The 18,638-nt window shown below is 34.1% G+C and overlaps 1 protein-coding gene across 2 annotated transcripts in view; it reads right to left on the bottom strand.

Annotated features, from left to right (window-relative positions):
• The window catches only part of mspo (M-spondin), a 54,428-nt gene that overhangs the window by 9,679 nt on the left and 26,111 nt on the right, over positions 1–18,638 (bottom strand). For both annotated transcript variants that reach the window (XM_068777797.1, XM_068777798.1), the window contains exons 2-3: positions 16,975–17,247; positions 1,115–1,314 (exon numbers count right to left, since the gene is read on the bottom strand). In XM_068777797.1, the coding sequence (XP_068633898.1) occupies positions 1,115–1,314; positions 16,975–17,176 (402 nt within the window). In that variant the 5' untranslated portion in view covers positions 17,177–17,247. The remainder of the gene's footprint in view (positions 1–1,114; positions 1,315–16,974; positions 17,248–18,638) is intronic.

Genomic DNA, 18,638 nt, shown 5'->3' with positions numbered 1-18,638 from the left:
ACGATATATTTCCCCCACGTAATACAGTTTGAATTTACTCCTACGCTTTTTTATACCGTTCGAATTGCTTGGCCTGTAATTGTTTGCTCTCTGGGGCATTCGTTAATGTCCAAATACAGATATATTCGACTATTGCCACATAACAGTAGTTTTATAACCGCCATGTTATTACACTGTGAAATTGACGGACGTTTGTTATTATTAATTCCGATACTGCGATCCAATTCACGGAACATTGTTATCGTGCGGTGCGTTGTATTTGTTTTTATATTCTGACTAAATATCAACATTTTGTCTGTCGGTTTTCCTTGTTTTAATAACGTCTATTTAATTAAAAAATAAGGCTTTTTTATAACAATTTAATATATACGGTGATTGGTTACCCGTGTGAAAGGTTTTTAGTGGTGAAAGTAGCTAATTTGTCAGCAAAAAATTTTAATGGTTTTACACCTATTTCTTAATACAATGTGTTTCTTACTTTAAATGTGAAGTAAGTTACATTGATTATTTTTTCGCTACAAATGCTGTCGCATTCGGCTAATATTCTCGCAATACATAGTCTTCAGTACACTATATGTAGTAATCCGAATATTGAAAACGCTTTTACTTAAAATAATATTATAATGTTATTTATTATTTCAGGATATCGTTTTTGGTTAGTATGTATCATATGTAAATTGTCAGGTAACGTTGCATTGGGCCACCAACTCGCCTGATGGAAAGTGACCAACTCGCTCTAAGCCTGAAGAGACCTGGGTCATTATTCTCGGGAAATAAGGAAGCTCTATCGTTTCATACTTGGGCTGTGCGATTCAGAATAGTTCAGTAGAAACACTTGTTACTCTTTTACGATAACTCCACACTGTAAAAGTAGGTGAACTATTCATTCACTCTTTTAAATTACACCTATTATTAATCATCCTGTATATGGCAGCCGGTTGCAGTAGCTAAAAGCTATTTACTACATATATATATATATATATATATATGTAACAAGAAAGTTTTTAATATTTACTAAGTACACGTAATGTATTATATCTATTGACTTATCTTGACTTATAGTTATAATAGCGACTACTACGAAAGATTTCTATGTAGCTTCATGATTATTTACCCTTGAGTGATTTCCATCGACGAAAAACTCGGCTTCAGTTCTCCCAGCACCTTGTACTATAGGTGGTGCGCCGAAGACATCCAGAGTTCCAGGAGCGGAGCTAAGAGTATCAGATCGTCCTGACTCTGCGAACTGTCGAACCGGCAGAGAAACTCTCCGGCCTAGTCGAAACAGCACATACTGTCTGTTGTGTGATACACCTGAAATGAAAATTTTCTCTCAATACATAGTTAACTTATAGAATGAAATATAAATGTAAGTTATGCATGTGTGTTTACTATAAATGTACTTCAAGCAATGATATATCTGACAGTTTTTATTTTGATTTACAGGTCATCTTTTAAGATGGCGAAGCGTTAAATTCAACATAGGATCTATTTAACAGAATGCTTATTGATCGTCAACTTGTTATGTATTTATTTTTTTAATCTTTTTTATTTTTGTCTCTATTCTACTTCGTAAGATGATATATTTGTGGAGAAGACGCAGGAAGAAACTTCACAACATCTTTCAATAAATTTGACATAGATTTATACATATACACTTTATTAGATATGGCCTAAATAAAATCGAAATAATCAGGCGACATTACTGTTAAGGACTTCTATTACTTAAAAATTGGTCTATTGAATAATAAGCTTTTCCGTCAATTTATTTTTTCAATAATGTTTAATGGCATTTTGTTTAAAAGTTGAAAAAAAAAACTTCTTTTTGCGTTGTTATATCACCAGATTTAGAAACCACGCGTCTTTTACGTTTTGACGAACGCTTGCAGTGTCCGAGCCCAAAAGCTTGCGATAGGTAACTTTGCATTTAACTTCAAAACTACCTAGGGCTGAACATCGGCTCGATCTTCGATTGAATTATCGAAAAAAAATCTAGAGTAGATCACTTCGATAAGGTGAAGAAAAAAGTAACTGTAGAAATTACAACAAACGCGTCGATTTTTAACCGGAAAAAAACTTATTACATACGTGACAGTTAACCTATATTTGATTGGTTCTTGTTATAGAATTACTTTGTATTTCATGGAACGTGCCGGTGCCTTTATATATAAGATAAACTTAAAGGTGTAACCAATTTTATTTCATGGATTAACTAAGGGTTCATAGCATTGTAGAGAGAAGCAATAGCGATGCTCGGGCTGTCAATTCGCGCAGCATGTTTAGAAAAACCTAGCAATAAATTATTATGCTTATTTATCAACCAGATTCCGAATTCAATTTTACAATATTTTTTTAAGCCTACCAATGCTGCTTTATAAATCCGTTCCACATATAAGCTGATATTCGCTCTTGTTAGACCTAAGTCCTTAGGCAGTTTATAGAGAGATGTCCATATTATACTTCTCATTTGTATGCCCACCGCAAACAAATTCACTATGAATTTATTCCTCATTATTTTATATATATATAAATATATAGATCATATGTAGATTATAAATAGATCATAGTATTTGTTCACATTAGTTATGTGATCTTTGACTGTATTTATTTCGAACATTACAGTAAGTTTTATAAATATCTTGTGTTTAAATATTTTTGAAAATGTTAATGGTAGTGGTTCAGAAGAACTAGATATCCCCGGGAAATACTTTAGATAGAATCTATCTTTCGTAGAAAATGTTTACGAGTTTATATTATTATTTGTTTAGGGAAAAAACTGCTTTAAGCTTTCCAAAAGAAATAGCAAATGATTAGTTTTCGAATTACACCGCCGCACAATTTTGTGCCATTGCAGAAAAAAGATGAAAATTTACGCTCAACTGGTGTTCACCTAATGAAGTTATATTAAATCTCAGATGAACTGCGAGAGGCGCGAAAAAGGGTAGCAAATTGCTTTGTAAACATAAGCCTTGAGAAATATTACAGAATTTGTTACTCCGTGAGATCTCCCCGTTGGCAAACTTTTTAATCTGTGAGTTTCAGCAATTTTATGTTCGCAACAGTCCCGGAGCTATTTCATATTTTTTTATATTAAAAATACCGTCGCGGGTCATACTTAACGTTTTTATTTCTCTCGAAACTTTCACAATAGAAAGAAAGTAAGTTACGTTCGAAGAATTGCTTATTTCATTTTCACGGACTTATATGGAAAAAAATATATTACGATTTCAATTTTCAGACAAGTGGAACTTCATCCTTCGAGACGCTAACAATTTTGTATTTCATATAAAATCTATTCAACATAATAACAAGTTTCCAGAGGATGGGCAGGAACGACCTATGCGTACTATAAAACCACACTGCCAAGCGTTACAAGTATATCTTCTTTGGTGGAGGCATATCCCTTGCAGGGGTTTATATGTGCTGAAAGTTATGATGTAGACCTATTCAACAAATTATTTTTCTTTTATATCATAACTTATTTATTTTATTTTTAACACTAATCAGTTACAGTTATTTGTTGTAATACGAAAAGAGAAGATTTCTGGAAAAGCCTGTAAAGAAATATAAATAAATTTCTTATCATCATCATATCACACGATAGATGCTTGTTGCAAAGCATAGGCCTTCCTGAAAGATCGCAACAATGAATGGTCTTGCGTTGCCCGGATTCATTGGCTTCCGTCGATCTCGGCTATGTCGTCGGTCAATTTAAACGTCCTACTACGGAAAAGAATGAAAGAGAATGTGGCGGAAAAAAATATATTGTGTGAATAAATTCTTAAGAAAATATTGTCCTTGTCCACCCATGGCAGGTTACGTACGAGAGGTACTAAAAATAGGGCAGTAAAAAAACCTTAAAAATGCCTTGATTTAAGCAATATATCACTAAATCTCGAGTTAATTTTATGATTACCTTTCACAAAAGCCCTTAGTGCAATTTATATCCAAGCATTGTTATAACTTAAAAATTTTTATAATTATACCACAATTATTTTAATAGCTTTTATTTATTGAATAATAATTAATTGCAAGACAAATTACAGGACATGACGTAGTTAATAATTTTAGATCAGTGGTTCTTAAACTGTGGGTCGCGTCCGTTAAAGAGGTCATCGTCATCATCACTTTAGTCGTAGCATGTCCACGGCTGGACATAGACCCCATTATTGTGGGCCTCTCATTCCTATCTTATTTTTGGGACAGAAATATATTGTATAATGATTTTTTCACAAACTTTCCTATTTTCACCCTCTCTCTCTCTCTCTCTCTCTCGCAAGCTTCACAATATCTCTCTTGCTTTCTTCTTTCATTATTTACATTTTCATCATTCTAACAGCACTCATTTGAATTATATTCACGCACCGCCTCCCATTCCTCGCCATATTTCTTAAACACATTTCCAATCGACTATTTACCATTTCTTTTCCTCAATTTTTCCATTTTGTGTTATTTCATACAATTTATTCTCAAAATCTTAAGTTGCTTCATATTTTACAGTATTCTCTTACAGGGCTTAGTTACGCTTATTCACACCACTAATTACATTGCAGCGAAACCGCAAGAAAGTGTGACGGCTCTCTACCTTATCCAAAAGGGAAGTGATGCAAGCAATAATCTTACCTATTTGTATTTCACAAGCCATTTGAAACCTTCTATACACGGGACAGCAGTCCATACAGATGACAGCTAAATCATTAATACATTCTTCATTTTTATTTCCAATAACGAAAGAAATATATCAAATATGGTTGAAAAACGACTAGATTGTATACATTTTATGTCTGACCCTCATTTGAAAAACATGTGTTCATCATTTTAACTGGTCCCATGGCTAGAAAAGGGTATCCGTAGAGAGGTTAAAGTTGTGGCAGAAAAGGTTCGCGGTTGTTTCGGCTATTCCGTTGATTAACTGCGCTCGACCGAGGTCTGCGAGATTGAATCGATTCCGGTTCGTTCAGAGCAATTTTGAATCTAAGCCTTTTATACGCTAAATCGAAAATGATAGTCGCTTTCATTCATGACAGGCCAGTTTTAAAACTAAATGACAGTGTCAATTACTATAACAATGAAAAAAAAAAGTATTATCTGTATACAGTTATTACTTCGAAAAGGAGAAACTGATTCGTGGAGGCGGTCACATCCCTCAACAACGAGGAATCTATACCGTAAACGTAAAAATAAATAACATTATTTAACAAAAATTTACACTTTATTAAGAGCAAGGACGCGATCATTTTTAAATTTGGAACAACTTGTTTGTTCTTCAACTTCTGCAAAAAGAAACGATTTCTTTAAATTCAAAAATAGAACGTCATGATTTTGTGTCAGCTCACATTTGTCCCAAATAAAGTGATTAAGAAAACGAGTACGCAAATCGAAGTCGTTTTTTGTGTATGCAATAAATAATTCTAAATCCTTTCGACGTAGTCTTAATGTTTTTATGTGTTTCATTTCTCTTTTTAAAATACTCTTCATTGTAAATGTCACATGTAATCCAACTGTATTTTATTAATATTTATAGCAATATGCAATTGGCGGTCTCATAATTTAGAGACCGAGAAAGAGAGAGATAGAGGATATTTTACTAGATGGATTACGTTATAAGTGTGAAATCCTTACAGGGGTGAAAATAGCACAATTGCAAGCTAAAAGCTTTAAAGTTTTATCTATTTCGAAACACCATGTACATTTTATTTCTAAAACTTAACGTTTGGCAGTACATTGCATAGGTAACAATAATTAATTTTAATATTAATAACTAACTACATATACTAACTATAATACTAACTACATATGTAATCCCAAATACATAAAGGCTTTTTATTTTGTAAGCATTACGTAATTCGTAATTTTCGAAACCCTATATTTTCAGAAAAGTGTACATTATTTTAATATGCATTCTATTTATACAAAATAATGTGCTATACATTCACTTCTTTAAAGCTTTTACATAAATATTTCAAATACCACACACCACCACCACAGGACTACCTGCCCTTTGAGGAAAATAAAAAAAAATAAAAAAATACTTTGCGAATTTTTAAATTTAGAACAGACCTGAATTTACTTCGTTATGTGTAAGTCGCATGTTTATTACAGCAGTGGCAGTTTGTTTACATAACCCATGATTCATACGCGATAGCGAGGTGTGTTGAACTCGTTCGATGCCAATTGGCGAAGTAACAAGACCGTATCACTTTGGGCGCGTTATGACTCGTTGTAAATTGCTTTCGTGAATAAACTATTCACGGAACAACTAAAACTAGAAGAGACAACAGGAAATTAAGGCCTTTTTGTATTTTTACGTATATAGTTTAAATTTGTGTATACAAAAATTTACATTATAAACATTACTTAAACTTTTGTGTGCACAGATAACATATCTTTCACAATGGTCGACATCTGCTATTATTCTTATTGGTAAGTTTCAAAGGCAATACTTGTACTGTCATCATCATTATTATCATCATATCAAGTGATAGACCTTCTGTGCTTGCGCTGCCTGTATCCAGCGGCTTCTAGACCTAGTAGTTGGGCATATTCATGCCGCATTTATCGGCGCATGGTCGCCACTGGAGAATCTTCAAATCCTCACTTTAAACCCTGTTAAGGTTGTATTTAAGAAAAAAAAACGAAAAAAAATTAAGTCACTAGTATTCAAAGGCTAATTAATCAATTTTAGAGCATTAGAACATTGGAACATTTTTAGAATGTCACTAAGAATATACTTTCATGCCTGAAAATTAACCACTATGTATATTTACTGTTCCAGTGCCTCCAATACGAATATAATTCACTCGATGTTTTAGTATTTAAAGATACTGTATTTGTATAACAATTTTCATAAAATTATAAACTAGTTGAAAGAATTTGGCCTTAAGTTACATTTTGATTAAAAGCAGAAAGCCAATAAGCTATCAGAATTTTATAAAGAGTATCCTGTATATATTATATTATAGCTTTTAAGATTCTCTATCTTTTGTTTCTTAATCTTAACCTTCTTTTAATATTGACCAATACTAAACACCAGTCCAAAATATTCGCTGTCATTTCAGCCCATACACGTGCAGCAATAGACCTTTCTCAAAGATGTCTATGGGGGGGATATAGCATAATCGCCATGCTCGGCAGGCGAGTTGTTGATCACTGCCCATTCTTTTGGGTAATTTTTGTACAGTAGCAATAGTAATTAACGCACAATGTGTTAATTACATTGATTGTATCCCGGGATTGGACCAGCGATTTACGATCGCAAGTTTCAGTCCTCTACGGCTGGGCTACTAATGCTCATCTAAAACATTTCAATCTAATTCATTCTACAAGACAGGCTGTGCTTAGTGTGGAGAGTTTTGTCGTTTTAATAAAATTCATCATAATGGAATACAATTTTTAATTTTGTTGCTTACGTGTTTGGGATTCGATATATCCACATTAAAGCCCAAAAAAGAATATAACCTTGCTGTAATGGGTGTATTTAAAAACCTTTTATTAAACGTAAATGTGTCTATGTTGAACCATACATAAAACTTTCGTGTCTGCTATAGAGGAGGCATATAAAAACAACTTTATTGACACATTAGTTAGTCCGTTTCGTAAGTAGACAAACGATGCCAATTATAAGAAGGCGCACCTTCTGCTAATGGGTTTGTTACCACACAACACGCTCGCCCTAATTTCTCTTCCCCTTCGGAAAAATAGCCAGATCTATGTAACGACGACATTCATTTCGATTATACACTGTTTGTACAAAGTTTCTTTGGACCAACATTAAACCTAACATAGGTGACTGTACCTTTTCTAGTAATCTTGCTCTAAATATTCATTCACTTTGTACAATTACATTAAATATAAATTTGATATACTATATACAGGATGATCAGCTTTAAAGCGTTGAATATATAGCTATCCCGGTGAATTGGCAAATTGAATTGGCAGGGAGCGTGCCACATAGCATATAGAAGGAATAGCCGTATTTGGTATTTCCAGTTGAAAATCTACCTATAAATCTATTTAGTGGGCTATCAGGCGATGGGCGTTTTACGGATGGAATTGTAATGGGGATACTAGTCATAAATGATTGTCAAAATATGTGTTATTTTTTTAAACTTTTAACAATAAGATCATAGACGTTTGTGTAGTTGATGTTGATTTTAAGCTACTATATCAATGTTGGCGAATTTAAGGAATAGTGAATTATTTTTCGATTTTATCTATATTGAGTTAAAACAACGTTAACTTATAGGTAGACACTATAAGTATTTTTATACTAGAATCTCTTGACTCACGTAAAAGATTTCAACAAATCCGATGGCTCAGTGACCCAAAGTGGGTCTTGGCCTCTGAAGCGAGAGACTTCCACTTTCCTCTACCTTGCGCCATCGTCTGCCATTGGTTGACATTCAATTCGCGCAAGTCTGAAGGTTCCGCCCGGAATTAATTAAAGAAATCAAATCATGAATGAGGAGATCTGTAGATGAACGAATGTAACTGACATAGGTCAGCGGGTTGGCGAGAGACAGTGGGCAGGCCACAGAGCACACAGAAGAGATGGCTGCTGGGAACTTAGTTTCTATAGTGCACCGTAAGACGTCCACGCACAAGGAAGAAACACGACCTTAAGGTCATCAAAAGACGCTACGTTCCGCTTCCTATTAGAAATCTATGGGGGAGGCATATTTATAGTATTACTAGCTGATCCCGCAAACGTTGTTTTGCAAAAAAAATTAAAGTTTTTAATTAACAAATAAAAAATAAGGGTTAATCGTAGAGAGGTGAAAATTTAGGGTTGTATGTATTTTGGTATGCTGTATCATAATAAAATAAAAACCAAAAAATTTGTCTAAAAAATAAATAAAAATAATTTAGGGGTGGACCACCCTTATTACTTAGGGGTATGGAAAATAGATAGTAGCCGATTCTCAGACCTACTGAATACGCATATAGAATTTGGGAAAAATCGGTCAAGCCGTTTCGGAGGAGTTCAAGTTCGAACACCGTGACACGAGAATTTTATATATTAGATTAAATTGTTTTCAGTCGTTAGACACCACTGTAATGTATAGGCCTCTGTAATTACTAGTCTTGTACTGCCCACATCTAGCGACGTCGCCAGTCCTCCTAGTGAGGTGTCCACCAACCCGTTTACTGCCTCGTGGTCGCCGTTCAATAACTTTTCGACCCCAACCGTCATATAGAAATGTAAAAAGATTTTTATTTATGCAAACTCTGAACCAATACTGATCGAAGTCAGTTAGATGCTTTTATTTATTATTGTATTATATTTATAATATGTATTAAACCTTATTTATTATAAGTATATATGTTATATACGTATGTATGTATGTTTAAGTATGTATGTCTATGTATTTTTTTGTACACGTAAAATACCCTTTATTAGTACTTTTACCTTTTCCATACTATGGTTGTCTGTAAGAGATTGCCTTGTGTGATAAGACCGCCTATTGTACTTTGTGTATATTATTGTAAAACTTATTAAATGTATCTTAACGTGTACAATAAAGAATATTAAATAAAATAAAATAAACTCTACCAAGAAGATCTTCGGTTTGTGCACTGTAGAGATGGTGTTAATTTTGAACAACATTAGTAATTGTTAACTGCGAAGTCAGATTATATTTGTTACTCTTTATTAATATTCACGATATAGCATTTCGGCTTTAATTCAAGTGGTTACAATCTAGACGTGAGATATAAACACGAGAATATAAATAATAGTATATTAGAGAAAATGTTTTTTAAGCAAAAATCGCTTTTTTATATTTAGCACAGAACCGCATGAATAGACGGGTGATCATCGTAAATTAAAATAAATAAAAAACGTGACAACGTTCCAGATTTATCATTAAGATCTCTTTACAAATATAATGATTATATCGTTTTAAAAAAACTATAGACTATAAGTAAAAATACTACTGCAGTGTGTCTGTTGACTTAACTGGAATAGACTAAAAATATTTCCATCTAATACTAAATAATAGCGTATCAAAACGTATTCGAATATAAAAGCGAAATGGAGCGTCCATATAAAAATGTTTTAAACGTTAGAATATATTTTTAAAATAGAATGCACGTCCGAAAAATATAGCTCTGGGTCAAAAATAAATTAGTCATACTGTAGCGATAGAATGGGCCGGCGGTTGTACCAGAAACGGCTGCTCGGGATTTGAACCCGAGCCAAGATGGAGTGAGTAATCAATCGGTCTCCCCAGTGACACATCACTTGGGCATATCACTGGCTAAATTTCACTTCAGACGTGTCTATTTTTCGTTATAAAGTAAAAAAATAAATAAAAATCGACGAGAAGATATCACTACATTCGTCTGCTACTGGATTCCTCTTCTTCTTCCATTGTTCTCTTCATCACAATTGTGATTACGTGGCTGAAGACGGAATATAATAAGACCTTATAGAAATGCCGATAAGTTTTATCTGTAGATAGTAGCATAAAAGTATAAGTAGAAGGTAGATGAATGAAAAGTACCGAATAACGCAGTCGATTGGCAATTTGAAGTGCCAGCGGGGAGGTTCTAGAACATGAAGAACAGCCTCTAGTGCCTTAAAGATCTGAATTGGAGACCAAGGACATGCGCAGCGTAGAGCGTCCATGAACAAAATGGACAGAGGACTTAATTAAAGGTCATATTTAGATACCGGTTTCACGGTTTTTACTGGTCTTAATAAAAGTCTATAGAGAAGGCCTATATTAACGTTCTATGCCTTAAAAGATGATATCATCAATATTTACGTTTACGTAAGTTTTTAAAGTTACATTATTTTTTTTATGAAGTTTATTATTGTAACTTTAAAAATATTGTGTTAGTTTAAAAGTGGAACACCTTTTAAAAACTAATTAACTGATGTATATTATAGAATATTTTTATGAGCATGCCCTACGAGTACATCTATGGCTCCATCATCGAAATATCTGTGTCCAATTCGAGTTTAATATTTTAAAAGATTTATAGGCGGCGCGCATGGATGTTATAAAAACATGGTAGAGACGGCAGTAAAGTATGCCCAAAATACACATCGCGTTATATTTTATCGTTCTATAAAACGTTTCCCTTATGTATTGGTACATTTAACGAAATCCCTTTCAGGCCGCGAGCAACCGACACGATGAAAGAGAAATGTTTATTTATTGCTAAAGCTTATTGCTAAATCGACGTTGTGCTTCATGTGATTCTTGTAACACTTTGAAAGCTGTCATCGTAACTTTTGAATTGATTATAGATTATAAGCTATATTTAAAAAAAAACGTGTTTATAATAATAGAATTTCTATGAACATAAGGTTCTTGCGGCTGTGTAGAAGCTTATCTATTTTTTTTATAAATTTATCCATACCATACTAACAATAGTTTACGAAAATATTACAAACTAAATATCAAATAAGACTAAGTATGTATATACCCAGACTTATTTGACATTTTGTATGTAACATTTTATAATATAGATATGGTAATTTGTTTCATAGATGTCCACTGCAAGGTAGAAGCCTCTTCCAAAGTTATTTTAGGGAAAATACTATAATCGCCACGCTAGGCAGGCAGATTGGCGATCGCAGTTGATATTGTGTTCCGCAGAGGACTTTGCTTTCCATCCTTTTAAAATCACCCTTTCGCTCTGTGAACTCAGTTCCGATTAAGTTGTAAAGGCCAGGGCTAACAGCATCAACTTCAACCGAAACTAAGTCAAGTTTCCTCCCTTACTAAAACTTGTTTATGAGCAATCTTATATAATTAATACACAAACTGTGAATTATAAAGGAAAGTAAAATAAGAGAAAATATACAGAATCGTACACAAACTGTGAATTGTATAAGAAATTAAAATAATAATGAATTACATAGGATTGTATCTCGGTAATCGAATCAGCGACCTACGATCGCGTCTCTGTTAAAAATAAACAGTAGAACGTTAGAGCAATTACAGAAATCAAATAAATCAGAGTATTCAAATAATAATATAGATAGGATTCATATTAAAATCGCGTTAACCTAACCTAAATCTCAAATAATCTTTGTAAACATGTAAACTTTATAGTTATAATTGGCCATTGGAAAATGTCATTAATGTATATTTATATTATATTTTAAAATTTACATTACAATACAGTTTCAGAAAATTTTATATTGGACTATCAGAGTAAAAATGTTGTAAGATATACGAACGCACTGGTGGTTTAAGTGACCACCGTCTGTCTGTGTCGATGGTAAGTTAATACCCACCAACAAGACTTCTACCATCAACGATTAATTTTTGACAATCAATACGGTCATACTTACATATTACAACTTACAACGCGATCGGATAATTATATTAAGCTATTAATCTGAATTTAACGTAATCAAGTGGTTAGTGGGAATGCTATTAAGTTATCAGTTGTAATACAGTTATAATATACTCCATTCCATAGTTGTTATTATGAATTCCTGACAACGATACTCGTACCGTTCTGTGTATGTACGTAATGCAATTACGTAGTTTTACATAATAATATGTTTAAGGATTATTATGCTTAATTTCACAATTTAAAACATCTTTTTTTCAATTGGGCATTTACATGATACTTTATAATATATGCGTACACACAGACACGTGAAGGATTTGTTAACTTATTGAATACGAAATTTTGGCGTTACGAGTTTATTTTAATTTTTTATATATCTTGTGTCTGTTGGCATAAGTTATAACTGCGTTTTATTATTATATGTCGCTTAGCAGGCGTGTAAGTTGCTTTAAATGTAATAACATAGGCATTGATCATACAGTGAAGAAAACACATGCATCCCATTTACGTATGTATGATCTTTATCATCATCTAAGCCGAAGAGCGACCACTGCTTCTCTCATATATTTCTGAAATAACTGATTGGGTGTGGGTCTACATCATAAGTCTTCCGTTGACCTTAAGGTCATCTGTCATCCCTGTCGGTGAATGTATTATGCCCTGCATGCCGGTTCGTAGTATCGACTCCAGAGTTTAAAGAACCCAGCTGCAATCTGCTCTGCGCGCTATGTGACCTAGCCTACTGCTACTTTAAATTGCTAATTCGCTGGTCTATTTTACTTTCGTACATCTACAGAAGACATAGGACTCTCCCAAAGATAATCGCCACGATTAGCATGATGGTTGTTGATCGCAATGTAATATTATCGTACGCATAAGACGCTGCTTCTTATCTACTTGAAATTTGTCAGTGAAGCTATCTTATAAATTTAATTCACGAAATGAATTGTATATGAAACTACATCCTGAGAATTGAACCCGCAACCTACGAATGCAAATCTCATTCCTCTGCCGCTGTTACTAATCCTCAATATGCCTAATTGGATATCTATTTCCATGACTAGTTGAGCTACTGTGGTTTTGCCTATGAGTCTCGACACTGTAGACTAAATTTCCCAGTCTCTAGTAATAACCATTAGCCAAACTAATGTTTATATCCGTCTATTGACTTTTTACCTCTGTTATTGGAGGCTTCTCGTGTCCTCTATCGCGGTTAAAGGCAGGGCGTTACAATATTACAGGAAAAATATTTTTTTCATTTTTACACATTTATTTCTTATTTTATACGTCATCTGATCTTGCACTCTTCTTTCATTCGTCACAAAATCTGTCATACTTTATTATTGTCTGGCTTTTCATTTCTTTAATAGAGCTTTTGTCATTCTTTATGTCATACCTTATATTTATTACAGTTTTAATCTTTTTCTATATTTACTTAGGTTTATAGAATTATATCATACTAAAGAAAGGGATGTAGAATTTTCTAAGGAGTATGCTTTCTTATATAATATAAAAACAAGTTAATGCTAGTCTTAATTTTTATGCTATATTTGCTTAGGTCTATGTAAGAGTATATGTCTATTGAAGGGATATAAGAATTCTAATATACACAGGCCGTAATAGACCATACAGTGCGATTGGTAAATATACACACCTGTTTAGGATTTTTGGTGGCAGGATATACCGTATTTATGAGGTTTGATTTTAATTATTGTTGGTGAGCAGTAACGTCTCTCATTTATCATTTACAGTGACATCTTATGTTGTCATGAGAAGTGTACCAAAAGGGCCCAATTTCTTAGAAACAATGTAACAATTGAACTCCATTATAATAGTATATTTCAACATAGAGCTACAAGAATTCCAAACCCACTTAAAGTATGAGCCCTCAATACACTCGAACGGATACTTTCGTAATGTCCTGATTACTTTATAGTTAAAATCGATCTCGTGATTTGTGAACTAAAGTAGCAATATTTCACCAAAAGTCTACTGTGAAAACCAAATATTCCAAAAGTCAATGTCGACCCCTTCGAATCGGCTTCCCAGGGGACGACTTAACCGAAAACTGAATTTGAGAGTCAACAGTCTAAAAATTTACCTCTATTAATCAACGTAAAATTTTAATTTGAAACTTTGGTGATATTATACAAGTACAAGTTATGTTTTTTTTATGGCCCTCCCCTTTTAAGGGATATCTCGTTCTCCCTGCGATGTTTTGGGCAGGGATGTTAAAGTTTCGGGTGAATAAGTTTTCAATATTTATTGTATTTATTCCACATCCTTCTTCCTTTCTTCACATTTTCTTTTTTACTTCACAAGATCTACTTTTCCTCATTTACATCTTCATTCATCTTCTTCCACGCTTTGCTTGGGGGGCGGTGCACTTTATTGCACGACTACTGCTACATATCGGTAGTAGCTATATATTAGTCTTTTTCTTATCTTATAGAATTTATATTACGGGAACCAATTTGTTATAAAAATTACCAATATTTTAGTAAGAAATATTATTTTTGATATTTTATAATTGTAAAATAGACTACCTTATTTAAATAATTATGGACTTTTGACGAATATTTAAATATTTTGTTGAAATAATAATGTTAAGTTAAATCAACCAATCGCAATGTTTTTGAAATGGTAAGTATTTTTTATTGACATTAGGACCGGTATAAAGCGGTCTGGGTTCAACTTTTTGGGCGGATGTATTAAGCTGCGCTTGCCGGTCTTTGATCTCCACTTAAGAACATTACGGTACCAGCATCTATCTATTCTGTGTACTATGTGGTCTACTCACTGCTACTAGAACATACCAATCCACTAGGCTATGTCTCTTACTTTCAACTAACCTTAGTGTCTTAACACTAAGTCTACAAACCATGTGTGTTACCTGTGATGATTTAATGCACAGAGAGATAGTCTCTCACTCTGAACCTTATTGGTAAATTCACACAACGGGTTATGTAGGGATCAATCAAAATCCTGGCATTTGTTTACGGATTTAAATAAAAAATGAGGAGATCCGTGGATAAACAAAAGTAACTAAAATCAATATCAATACGAACAACAATAAAGTTATTAGAATCTGAGGATATACACTCTCTCAAATAGTTTAGAAATCTTTGATGTAAACTTTACTTTGTAAATCCTGAGTTTCCGACGTCGAATTATTCGTTGTATATTTTTCATTTAAGCCCCGCTCCACCGCGTTGTCGTTAACAAAGCTTTATCAGCCAAAATAAATTCTTTATAAAACCACAACAAAGCCGAGACTCACATAAACGTATCGCATAGCGCCGAAATTGTCCTCCTCAAGATTCCTTAATGCCTTCAATTTACAATTTTCCCTTTGACGTCGAGAGCGGATCGCTTGACGAATCCGACCCAGTTCAACTCGGCGTGGGCATCGAAAACAATAGCTAATCTCTTAAGACATCTCTTTGTACGCCGATGTTGTTGTTGAGTTATTTTATTTGGCCGCTTCCTTAGTCGAAAGTATTTTTTGACTTTTATTAATGAAAATATTCATTTCAGCCATCATGACGTTCGTTGAACTATATTGTAATAATTGTCTAAGAAACTCACGTTATATTGGATTTTGTATCTCGGTTCAGACGCCTGGAGCACAAATCTTACCGTAAATGAAAAGGTTTTCAATAAAAAGTTTATTTAATTTAGAAGTATTACAAATTTGTGCCCTAGTTTAATGAGCTCACGTGCCATCTGTTTATCTATATATACTTAAACTTATATATAAAGAAAGATAAAGGGAGATATACTATGTAGTGACTCATCACGATATTTGTTGAACTGCAATGCTAAGAGACATGAAATTTAGTACGAATATTTCTTATGTCGAATCTACGACAGTTAAAATGGATATTACGAATTTTCAACCGCAAGGGGTGTTGACGGAATGAATTTTTTTAACTCTAGCTGTTGTAGATATAACTTGGCTATAACATATATTTTCGAATATAAATTAGCAAGAATAGATTTAACGAAAATACACTCACAAACGGCAGTGTAGACCAAGGGAAGAAGGCGAGGAACAACTAGTAATTTACTGAAGCTATGTTATGTGTGAACCTATATAGGAACACACTGAGAAATATCAAGTCAACTTGTCGAAGAAATTAATGTCATGGAGGTTTTTAATTCATTGATGGTGTAATGAGGCTTCTTATGAATCTTTAGCCATTCGCAACTTGGACAACAAGTCTCTCTAGAGACGTATTGCCACTTAGGCAAAGGCATATCAAAAATCTAAAGCAAACAATTGTCGGGAGGAGTAACTCTATTTTATGAATTTGAAGGGACATTGTAATGCAACCGAAACCGCTGTACCGCGTCTTGGAGGGCGGCGAGGTGGGGGACAAGAAAAAATAAGTGTAAGCTTCGCCGCAAGTATTGACGGCGGAGTGTCGAAACGGAGTGATCTATACTCAGTATCGCATATAAGACGTTGTACAGCAGTTTCAGTAGCGCTATTATGTGGTGCTAAGTCAATGACCCAAAACATTTTTCTTCACATTTATATGGCATCGATATATTTCAGTTTACTGCGCCGTGAAGAAACATTCATTGAGGTAAAGCTTTGTGCCTTGATGTTAGTATAAATTATGCATAACATTAAAGTATTTAAAAACAACTTACCATATATTTTTGACCACTGCGCAGGAGGTCTCCAATCCGGGTAATGTTTAGGAAACTTCTCCCTAGTCCAGTACGTGTGTAAAACCATCCGGTATACAGTCATCTTGTCCGGGTTGCAGGCATCCGTGTCCCCTGGAAGTGCCGCGGTCGCAACCATCGGGATCAGCAATAGCGCTAGTAACGTCATCTTCTCGATCAACATGATTGGCGAGATACTAAGTATCGTCTAGCATTATCTAGAATTGAAGATCATTTCAGTCGTTCCCGGAATATCTGTAACAAGACATAGACAAACAGTTACAATATTGTAATAATCAAATATTATTATTTTTGTCAAGTTTAAGTACTAAAATTTTTGTGCTATGCCAAAACCAGAGAAGCGGTAAATGCCAAAGGATAAACACCATTTTTGTACAGCTCAAAAACGCAAACCAAAATTATATTCAAGTATATTCAATATCATTCATAATTCATTTATTAATATGACTCCAAGATGGGGCAGAAACTGTCCACAGTACGTCGCCATCCCGAGCGGTCTTGAGCCTTGCGCTTTACTTCGCTCCACGTCATTCCAACTGCCTTCACTTCTGCAGTGATCGTCCGCCGCCAGGTTTGCTTTGGACGGCCACGTCTTTGCTTCCCTTGACGATACCATTCTAGGGCTTGCCTCGGTATGTGATTAGGGTCCCTTCAAAGCGTGTGGCCTACGCAGTTCCACTTGAGGTGTTTGATCTGCTGGTCGATCGGTATCTCACCGCAGCGTTTCCAGAGGTCAACGTTGGAGACTTTCTCAGGCCAGTATATACCGAGAATACGTCGAAGACAGTTGTTAACGAAGACTTGGAGCCGACGCGTGATATCTTTGGTAACCTTCTAGTCTTGCATCCATAAAGCAAAACGGTTTTCACATTGCACTGGAATATTTTGAGCTTAACTCTCCTAGTCAGCTTCCGTGATTGCCATACAGAACGGAGCCGTGCGAAGGTTGCCTTTCCCTTAGAGAATCTCAAGATAATCAATATATGAATAAATCAATGACTGAAAACCATACGATCATTACGTAACGTTTAAGCCATCCAAAAAGAACTCCACTGCTGGACATGGATCTCCCGCGTACAATTCCAATAGGATTGATTGACTAAGATATATTGTCTTCAACCTTACCAAAATCATCTGTCCACCTTGTGGGTAAACGTCTTTCGCTGGACTCACTAGTCCATGATCTCCACTTCAGAATATTAAGACCCCAGTGTTGTTCTGCGAGCTATGAGGCGTACATACTGCCTTTACATCTTGCCAATGGTGGCTTACGTCAGTTATATTTGTCCACAAATACGGGTCATTCAATTTTATATTTGTACATATTTCTATATTTCGGTTTGAATTTTTTTTGAAAAATTAATTAAAAATATATATTTTGTGGTATAAGTAAGTATTCGTCCTCACGATAGTACATTTAAAGACATACATTAATTTGAATCTGTTGTTATTATTAATCTAGAAAGTTCTTTAAAAATATTTTTAACAAAATACATTCATCTCGTTTAAATATTTTAATATCGAAACGTGTCTGTATAATGCTATTAATAAGTTTGAAAGAATTTACGTTTACATTATGTCTTCTTAATGTGCTCCGTAATATTTTATTCATGAACATGCTTACG

The sequence above is a fragment of the Battus philenor genome, unplaced genomic scaffold, assembly GCF_028537555.1.
Source record: "Battus philenor isolate CCGP_79_NKW_IND1 unplaced genomic scaffold, ilBatPhil1.0.hap1 SCAF_14, whole genome shotgun sequence".
NCBI lineage: Eukaryota > Metazoa > Arthropoda > Insecta > Lepidoptera > Papilionidae > Battus > Battus philenor.
The sequence above is the reverse complement of the archived record's forward strand: the minus strand, read 5'-3'. Positions and strand labels throughout refer to the sequence as shown.